This window comes from Spodoptera frugiperda, chromosome 23 (genome assembly GCF_023101765.2).
Source record: "Spodoptera frugiperda isolate SF20-4 chromosome 23, AGI-APGP_CSIRO_Sfru_2.0, whole genome shotgun sequence".
Lineage (NCBI taxonomy): Eukaryota > Metazoa > Arthropoda > Insecta > Lepidoptera > Noctuidae > Spodoptera > Spodoptera frugiperda.
The window spans coordinates 4771504-4781462 of NC_064234.1; the positions used below are offsets into that span (position 1 = coordinate 4771504).

At 36.7% G+C, this 9959-nt stretch overlaps 2 protein-coding genes across 3 annotated transcripts; both read right to left on the minus strand.

The window, feature by feature from the left end:
• Positions 1-2054: 2054 nt before the first annotated feature.
• LOC118266833 (uncharacterized) lies at positions 2055-4509 on the minus strand. Its single transcript, XM_035580416.2, has 4 exons — positions 4168-4509; positions 3397-4002; positions 2922-3055; positions 2055-2582 (listed from the first exon to the last, which is right to left on the minus strand). Exons 1-4 carry the CDS (start codon positions 4248-4250, stop codon positions 2512-2514), a joined length of 894 nt encoding a protein of 297 aa, XP_035436309.2. The 5' UTR covers positions 4251-4509; the 3' UTR covers positions 2055-2511.
• Positions 4510-6405: 1896 nt separating this feature from the next.
• Positions 6406-9748, minus strand: LOC118267291 (extracellular matrix organizing protein FRAS1-like). 2 transcript variants are annotated; one of them, XM_050702993.1, is made up of 6 exons: positions 9584-9748; positions 8694-8805; positions 8248-8318; positions 7402-8100; positions 7024-7144; positions 6406-6565 (listed from the first exon to the last, which is right to left on the minus strand). In XM_050702993.1, the coding sequence occupies exons 1-5, from the start codon at positions 9673-9675 to the stop codon at positions 7042-7044; spliced, it is 1077 nt and encodes a 358-aa protein (XP_050558950.1). In that variant the 5' UTR covers positions 9676-9748; the 3' UTR covers positions 6406-6565; positions 7024-7041. The 2 variants fall into 2 exon arrangements, with proteins under 2 accessions (XP_050558950.1, XP_035437105.2); XM_035581212.2 differs by having other exon boundaries at positions 7402-8103.
• Between the last annotated feature and the right edge of the window lie 211 nt (positions 9749-9959).

Sequence of the window (9959 nt, forward strand, 5' to 3'; positions counted from 1 at the left end):
GATGTAGACTTTAACTTGAAGCCAATAAGAATAATGATTATAACTTTCGTGAGACATTCTAAATTAATTTTTATGATTAGGTACTTACTCACGTAACTGTCCGACGAGGAACTCGACTAGTTTCAAGCCATGCTAGTGGCTTATATTCTAGACTAGTCGAGTTCCTTGTCAAACAGTTACGGGAATAAGCCGATAACATAATAATTAAGAATAATGATTTTTAAATTGATTTGGGATTTACCCGGTTCGGATAGACAGACAACATCTAGAACTAACCTCAATATATCGAGCTACGATTTATTATAGGTATAAACTCACATTGTAACACACTAAACCGAATCAAATAGAGCAAAGATCACTTTGTTATAAATGGTTTGTACCAAAACGTAAGGTATTCGGTAGAAAAAGTAAATTGGCCGGGAGCAAACGATTCTATACCCATCTATCACCGACTTTCACGAAAAGGAATCGCAAACGTAACGATAACATCGGCTTTCCTTATTGCCTACATTTTGATAAATAGTTGGCAATATTTACAACTGAACGTGGGACACTGGGTCACTGCAGTTGACCTCATTTTTAGATAGTGAATATTTTTTTTATATTTATTATTTACTTCTTTTTGGTTCACTCGAAACCGATTTCCTGCCTGTCGTGCTATGAATGACTGTGATTTGTATGTATAGGTACTATATAAATGCATAATATGTATGACTGCCGCGTTGTTTGAATAGTAGCTCGTAGAACTGCTAAGCAATGGTGATTCCTGGTGCGACCGGAGCCGCCGCTTCAGACAATCTTACTTGTTACCAAAGCAGGAGTGCGAGGTGATTAAATTTTTAGTCAATAAAAGGCACGCTCCATGTCGCCTCACCTGAGATGAGAGAAGCCATTCGATGATTTCCTCTCCCTAAAACCAAAAAGGGTGTTTCCCAGTGTGTATGAAGTAATTTCTTCTATTGGAGAGAAATATACACAAAGTTTTTGAGAGAGATAAACTTGCAATAAGTTTTCTCCATTCGTCTTATACCAATCATCGAAATAAAGCGTTACATATAAAATACGCTGTCGTCTCCAGTTTCTTTGACATTACCTATATTATTATGCCCCTCATATTACAATACAAAGTAGCTCACTCGCCGCTCAGTCTCTCTGAACCACGGACCGGATTTTCATTCGGTTCTCACCAAAGGACAGAGTGATTTATGAGAAAGGCTCGCGTATTATTTATTAAGGGTACTATGTGATTTGCCAGAACTGAGACCAAGCGAAAACGGTCGGGTCACCAGTAGATTATTTATGTATTTCGGTAGGCAGATAATATTTTTTTCCATAGTTTAATAATATTAGGTCTGTATCTAAGGCATTTAAGTGTGGGAGAGCCATACTTCGGCACGAATAGGCCGGATAGACCATAGTGATACCACGGCCTTAAAGAAAACCGGCGTAAAACAACGCTTTTGTTGCGTGTGTGGGGTTACCGGAGGTCCAATTTCAATTTCCCCCCTTCCCAAACTACCCATTCCCCAATTATCCAACAATTCTTAAATTCTAAACCCCAAAATGCCGGCAACGTACTAAAAACGTAACGCCTCTGGTGTTTCTATTTCCATGGGCGGGGCGGCAATTGTGATCCGTATGTTCGATTACCGGCTTATGCGAATCTGACAAGACAGAGACTAGAAAATCGAGTCCAAAGTACCTATACTTATCGCACAATAAGCGGAGGTAGGTGCATGAATGTGATGGAACCTAGTAAAGATATTTTACGGATCAATCTAGTCTTAACCTTTCTACCCACACCTATAGGACACAGGCGTTTTACACGAATATACATTTATACATGCATGTCCAATAATAACTAAATGGTAGACTGGTCCACTTAGTGAAACTATTACGTCTGTTGTCAAACCTTTTCCGATCCGATTATGCAATAGTCGGACGGAAAGCATTACCGTAATTATATGCATTAAGACATGGAAAACCTTTCTGATCGGATTGCAAAGCAATTCCAACCTAAGTAGGTCATAATAATAAAATATTCAGCTTCACGATCACACTTTTAAAACAATGAGGCTTTTTATTTTATAGCCACAGTTATAGGTACAAGGTTTAGGTGTTTCGAGTCCAAAATTTACTATATTGTCGGTATTTTTTTATTTTTATGTTGCAAATTTTTCCATCTTCCTTGAACATCCACATTTATTTCAAGACCCAAATCAACAAGCTGGTCTAGAAGCTTTCGAAGCTTTAAATGACAATGCAATATTATGGTATTTACTATCGAAACCATGAAACTAGAAGATAGTTGAAGTAACTGTGATCTACCTATTAGTAAACATTTGAGATTCGGATCTACGTATAATTAAAAGCGTATATTTAGTATTTTAAACTATGATTTTATTAAATAATGTATTTACATATTTAAATATTATTGTAGGTAAATAAATAAAAGTTAATTTAATTACTGACTAAATAAATTGATACGTCAATACTGCGACAGCTAACTCACTAATGCGGTATGAACTGAATATCTTCAAATGAATCATAATGAAATTTTGTGTTCAAACGAAGGAAATGACCTGAAAGTAAACAATAGAAGCCGTTATCATGTCCTTTTATACATCGGTTATGCCTTTAGAAGGAGAAACATTATTAGGATTGCATCATAAAGGCTTTTTTCTGTATCGTAGTTATGTTTACAAGCACATAATTTCTCATGTACAATTGCACATCGTACCTAGACCCGGTAAAACAAAATACGGATCATACAAAGATTTTTTTCTAGACAAATTCATAACGCATGTCGTGATATGTATATGCAATTAAGTGTTGAAGTGTTAATACGCCACTTGTATATTATAAATCTTCTTGGCTTAAAAGTGAGAAGTACATTGTCTTGTCTTCTCTTATAAATGTACCTTGGACGTCGTAGCTCCCTTTCTTGTTGAAACAAGTCACAATATTGACGCGTCTCAAAATGAGTAATGCTATCATTCCCGCAGTTACCACTAACACAGCAGGAATCAAGATAAACAATCCACGTCGTTTTATCCTGAAACGTTAAAATATAATGATTGCTTAAAATATCACTATTAATTATTAGTAAGACGTTACTGCTTAAGATTGTCGGTATTCGATCAGCCGTCAGAATTTTAAGCTGCACTCCTTGACCTATGTAACTGCGATTCAAAACCGATTGCCAATCGCAAAAGATTTGACAATTCTCATACCCCAAGGGGTTTGTTATAAAATGCCCTGCCCTGCAACCTGCTTTTTATCTTCAACTACTAATGAACTAATTAAATAATTGTCATTGCTCTCAAGATAATCATTTAAAGGCCCGGTAAGAAACTACTATTTGCAGTTTAACAACAAATCTTCAGTTATACTCACCATGTATCTTTCATTGTGATATTTGTTTTATTGTCATTAGCAATATTCTCTGCTTCTGCGACAATAGTAACTGTTGGCACAAAAGCAACAGATGTTACGTTTCCAAAGGCATGCTTATTCTCAGTAGAATTTTGTAATCGTACATTATCATCAACGATTTCTTCAGTAGAACTTTGACTGTCTTCAAAATATGACACAGTAGTAGTAGTTGTTACTTTGTAAAAGTTATAATGTTTATTATCAGTAGAATTATCCTCTAGTGTATCAACATTTTCTCTACTAGAGCTTTGACTATCCACAAAATATGACGCAGTTGTTAGTGTCGTCTCGTCATTGTGATTCTTCCTAGTAACATTTTTCTCTTGCATTTTGGCTTGGTCATCAACAGATTCTGGAGAAGAACTTTGACTATCCACGAAATATGACAGAGTAGTAGTTGTCGTCACTTTGTAAAAGTCATTACGTTTAATATCAGTAGAATTTTCCTCTAGTTTATCAACATTTTCATCACCAGAACTTGGACTGTCCATAAAATATGACACAGTAGTGGTTGTCGTTGCTTTGTCCAATTTACTATGTTTGTCATTAGAGAATTGATGAACATTTCTGAAAATAATAGTACATGGCCATTATATTTGTCTGTTAAATTCGTTAGCAATTTCAAGAAGTGCTCACCTATATGTTCCTCTGTGTAAAAATTTAGCTTTCAAACTCAAACACACAGTCACTCGTAACAGGAGAATTGTATATAAACAACATAAATTCACTCACCGTTTTTGTGTATAAACTTGAGAAGGTACGAGGGCTAATGAAAACACCACGAGAATTGTGCGAGAAACAATATTAACAAACATTTTAAACTCACAGCAGTTACTAAACCGACATGTGATTAACTCCAAAAAAATATACAATATGGTAATTTCGTGATGATAGTAATGATTAAGGGTACCTATATCCGTTGGTAACACATCCTTCCACGATAACTATACATTTCTATATATAAAAGTGAAACATTGGGGCCGCCAGTTAAATGTAAATGTTGTTATTCCCCGATAAAGTGGGAAAAACTGAATCGTTGGTCAAGCGACCGCATGTAGGTATAACACTTTAATATAAAATTTTGTACACTGGGGATGGAATAACTGGTATCGTATTCTCTTTTTCGAAAATTCCCTCTACCTGGATGCCTATATTGGTGAAGTTACCAATTGCAGTCGAGTAAACTAGCACGTTTTCTGAGACCCGTTCTTCACTATTTAAGTCACATTGTGATAGTAAACAGACTTATTCTCTCTCAAGACTCCAGGTGAATTCCAAACTCTACAATAATAGATGACTGACAGGTAATACTAACGAAATGGCTCACTTCTTTTAATTTTAATTAAACTTTGCCCCACCCATTGCTTTTGCCTTTGCCCATCAGTTAGACGTAAAGCGTCAATTGACGTGTGCTATGGATGGCTACCCTACTATCGATACATCGCATACTTGAGCTGCATCTTCCTCGCACACCTACTTTGCGGCGGCGCATCTTCATAGCACAGCTACATAGCTTAGTATCGGTGGAAATGGTCACATAGTTTCACAGCTTAGCTATTACATCTTCGTAGGATATAGCATAGGTACATATCACACTTCTGGTGGAAAGGCACATCTTAAGCAGGTACCTACCTACATTTAAACAGACTACATTTAGAGTACCTAATAACATTTAGATGCGATTATTCGTTTTTAATTACATAATTACTTTGAAAGATAATCTTACGCCAACGCTCATATTTTCTACTCAACCTTTGACTTACCGCGTAGTATTTACAAAATAATATTTAAATATTTCTTCACTTTAATCATTTCTCAGTAAGTTAATGTACCCCAAGGTTTTAACTTGGATTAACTGAAATGTAATAATTAGGTTCGACTGACTCGTTGGTCGAGTGGTCGCAAGTGCGACTGCCGAACAAGGGGTCTCGGGTTTGATTCCCGGGTTGGGCAAAGTTACTGGGCTTTTTACTGTATTTCGAAAATTTATCAGTGGTAACACGAAATCTGCAATTGTGCCTTTTCTGTACGGTATTTCGAAAATTTATCAGTGGTAGCACGGAGGCTGGTATTGTGCCCAGTATATGGTAATAGGCGGAGCCCCCTATTAGCCCCTAGTAACCCCTATTACATGGGACTTATAACAGGAATGGTGAAAAGTGGGTTTACATTGTATAGCGGCATTGCACCTCTGTGCACCTCTGCCTACCCTTTCGGGGATAAAAGGCATGACGTTGTATAATAATTAAGTAGCTCAATTTTAAAATTCTTTACGCAATATCATGATTACCATAGAAGGAAATTGTTGTACATGGAAAATGTGCACCTCTCTCTGTCTGTCACTTTTAGAATTAAACGACGTAACATTATTATTATTATATTGACATAACTTATTAATTATGTTAAAAAAAGTTCAAATAAATTAGGTACTACAAAGTTATGCTTACAGTTTATTCAAAGACATTATTACAATAAAGATCAAAATAATACATAGTGCCAATATAATAATAAGTATTTTAAATTACAATTTAAAAGGCGTAAGTAATGCATTGATAAGTAAATTACGAATAAAAATGAGAACAAAGTTTATTACAGAAATTAATGGAAAATGAAGAATTAAACAAATCAATGATTATTTTATTTTCTTTTCAGATGCCACGACTAAAAAATTATATACGCATCAAGTTGTATTCTGTGCTCTTAGTACGAGTTTACGTTTAACGAAATCGAAAGGACCTAACGGCGCTCTGATTGGCGGGCTCGAATAAACCAACCAATCAGAGCGCCGAACGTGCTTTCGTGTCGTTAAACATAGAAGTCAGTTAAAAATAAACCCGTACTAAGCTCTCTGGTGAAATAATGGCGTCAATGTAGCATATGGTGGTTTTTCAGAAATCTGATGATTTGTCAGTAGTTATATACCTTAGTTACCAATAGCACCAATAGTGAGAAAATCTGGTACGATAGTCCTCACTGTAACAATCTCATAAAAAGCTAATTGATAGTCTGCTTTTTGTTAGCAAAACTGTTAGCCAATAAACCACGGCATGGCAGGATAACTGACGTCAGCACACGAAGTAAGCTCAGAATGACTTTAACACTCAATGGTATGAAATCTAGAGGAAAGCATCTGCAAAGAAACAAACAGGCTGAGGCAGACACTTTTAGAACACCTTATATGTAAAGAAAACAATTATAAATGGTCAAGTGAAATTTGAAAGCTTTCATTTTTTTTTAGCTTTTACAAACCTTACCCCGCACTAGATATTTCTTCTGTGTCGTAATTGCGTTTACAAATATACAACTAGTACTCCCATACCCGAAACATCAATTTGTGGATCACACAAAGAGTTATTCCATGCGGGGATCGAACCCAACACGCATTGCGCGGCAGCCGGTTGTCCAGCCACCGCGCCAACCATGCAGTCATACCAATAGAGTGTTGCTTCGCTATGCCAACATACCGCGCGTCATTCTGTGCTCGCGCTGGTAGGCTGATGAGCATGTTGAGCGTCACGTGTTGCACAACAATTGTTGCCTAGCAGATTGGAACAATTACGCAATAAGAACATATTATAACAATGTTACCTGAAATTCCTTTGAAAGTTAATTCTCGTCTTGTCCATCAGAAACTGAAATGTTGTATTTTCCGCAATTATTTCTACCTATTATTATTGAAATTAAAATAGATACTCCATCTTGTTGATTTCTGAAAAGAAATATACATTAAATTATAAGTGCCTTACCACCAAACAGAAGATAATAAATCTAATAATTTAATGAAGTGGAAAAAATAGTGAAATATTAATTCGAAATAGTAATAAATCTCTGAAATGACTGGACCGAAGCGTGCTACTAGACGTACTAGTCTCGCGAGCAAAGCCGCGGGCATCAGCTAGTAATAAAATAATTTTAATTAAGATTATATTAATTTATCATTATGCTGTTATGTAATCCAATACTCACTTCGATTTTCTTAAGATTTCTTCGTGTATAGTTTCAGATTTATTGTAATTATCAACAAAGGGTTCAACTGTATTGTTTCTCTCAAGTATTGGGAGCTCAGAGGCGGTAGAGTATGGACCTGTAGTAGACTCTGTACTTGTCTCACTGACGTCATGAGGCTCCTCTACTTTGCATTTGTTCGGACAGGTTCCCTTCCAATCCTCAGATACAGGCAAACACTTTTTATTATTCACGTCCGAGTAATCAGCCTTGTATCCTTCAGGGCAATCATTAAGACAGGTATCTGGACTGATACAATATCCATCACATGGACGTTGACATATAGGTGTGCATATATCCGTTCCATTTTCATCTTTAGCATCACGAAAGCCGTCCAGACAGAAACACCTCTCCGGACCTACACAATACCCATTTGGACAACCACTGGAGCAGATAGGTTCACAATTATTGTTGACCACTATGTAGCCATTGGAACAACCAGTTGCATTACTTTCGGGTATACATGACCCGTTCACCATTTTATATCCTAAGGCACATTGACAATTGTTTGGAGTGCTACAAGTAATGTTTGAGCAATGGTCGCATACGGGCACGCAAGTGCCGTTTTGTTCTGCATAGCCATTGTAGCACAAACAGTTGCCATCTACATCACAATCTCCATTGATACATTTCGGCCTGCACCTAAACCTTTGGTGACGTCTTCTGAAAATTAAATTTCAATTCGATATACAATAAAGCTCTAGTTTTTTTACTATTTGAAACATCGCCTAGTTTTTTTTTTAATAAGATCAAGGGATCAAGATACATTACTGTTAAGTACGTATATAAAAATGTTAATTTCTTTACCGTTTAGACTCCAACAGGCTTTCGTCGGGCTGCTGGGTACCGTTGCAAGGGACTAGTATTCTGCGTGTTCTCTGCAAACAATGTCACAGTTACATAAAACGAGTGGTACTGTAATTTAACTCTTGGTAGTCTGCGAACACCGTAAACGAGCAGACGTATCACCTGATGGAAAGCAATCGCCGCCGCCCATGGACACTTGAAACACCAGAGGCGTTACAAGTGCGTTACCGGCCTTTTAGGGGTTAGTAATTTAAGGGTTGTTGGGGAATCGGGGATTGGGAAGATTGGGAATCGGGTCTCCGGTAACCTCACTCACAGAACGCAAGCGTTGTTTCACGTCGGTTTTCGGTGAGGCCGGGATATAACTCCGGTCGGGCCGGCCCATTCGAGATATCTGTCGTAGTTAAGCCTGCTGCCATTTGATTAAATAAATTATTTGTACATACCTGACCAATTTTAGTTATCGTCTTGGTCCTTAATTGTGAACGCATGATTTTAGTAAATGGGTCGTAAGTCACATAGCTGTAAGAAAGCTTATCTATCATCAAGTACGTCTCCCTGAAACCAAAAAACTTTTACTAATTAACAAATACACTTTATTATGACTTTTATAGTAATAGGTTTAACTAACACAGCAGCAGGAGCATAGCAGGAGCTGGCTGGGATCAACTGTGGCATAATGGGTAGCGAAATCGATTCTCATACAAAATAACTTTTATAAGATTACTAGCTTCTTCCCGCGACTTCGTCCGCGGAAAAAAAATGAGGATGAAAAATAGATATGGCCGATTCTCATAGATACCGGATAAGCACAAAAAAATTCATCAAAATCGGTCAAACGGTTTCTGAAGAGTATGGCAACGAAAACTGTGACACAAGAATTTTATATATTAGATATTTTTACAAGATTTCCAATTACTGGATTGTCTGTAAGTAAAACAAATAGCACGAAGTCTGCGAAGTACAAGCCACGTTTCCTATCATATGAACTCATAACATAACATACTGAAAAAGGAACATCACCCATTTTGACCACCTTTACGCAAAATGGTATATTTAAACCCTGGATGAAACCGAAGTTATTGGTTCCACAGTTTTGGTGCCATAATAAAAAATGCTTAAGGGGTCAAGTATTAACGAATTATCATATTTCTTCATCTTGGCGCCGCGCCGGCCAAACTTTCAAACTTGGTTCAAAATTGTACTAAGCGTGGATGATGTCCTTTGGTGCAACATCCAATATTAAATTCACAGAGTAATAAAACACTTACTATGTCGATGTTAATAGTTTATTTTATTCTATAAATAAAAACTATTAAATTAATGAAACACTTACGGTCTGATTTTCCAACACTTCTCCGACTGCACCTCGGCAATCAGAAACGCTGCTGTAACACAGAATGTAAGGACCAAACAATTCCTTAACATTTTAAATGTTATATCGACTATCGTTGGCTGAAACAAATAATCAACTGAATTGTTTAGTGAAAATAATCCAAAATTACGATTAGTTTTAATATATTAGTGCGGAGATAACAGATTTATCTAACATCCTGCCGGATATTAATTAGACCCTGGATTTGAGTAATCGTATGTAAGTTTAGTTTAATTTAAATATGTTAGGATAATCCAAACTTAATATTATAAACTAGCTTCCGCCTGTGACTCCGTCCGTGAGGATGTCGATCTTCGCGTGGATGTTTTATTTCTCC

Coding starts and splice junctions, on each gene's coding strand:
- LOC118266833 (XM_035580416.2), bottom strand. CDS start 4,250: ATGTTTGTTAATATTGTTTCTCGCACAATTCTCGTGGTGTTTTCATTA. Junction 4,003..4,167: donor CAAGTTTATACACAAAAACG/GTGAGTGAATTT, acceptor TATTATTTTCAG/AAATGTTCATCAATTCTCTA. Junction 3,056..3,396: donor ATCACAATGAAAGATACATG/GTGAGTATAACT, acceptor TTAACGTTTCAG/GATAAAACGACGTGGATTGT.
- LOC118267291 (XM_035581212.2), bottom strand. CDS start 9,675: ATGTTAAGGAATTGTTTGGTCCTTACATTCTGTGTTACAGCAGCGTTT. Junction 8,319..8,693: donor CGATAACTAAAATTGGTCAG/GTATGTACAAAT, acceptor CATTGTTTGCAG/AGAACACGCAGAATACTAGT. Junction 7,145..7,401: donor GAAATCTTAAGAAAATCGAA/GTGAGTATTGGA, acceptor ATTTCTTTTCAG/AAATCAACAAGATGGAGTAT.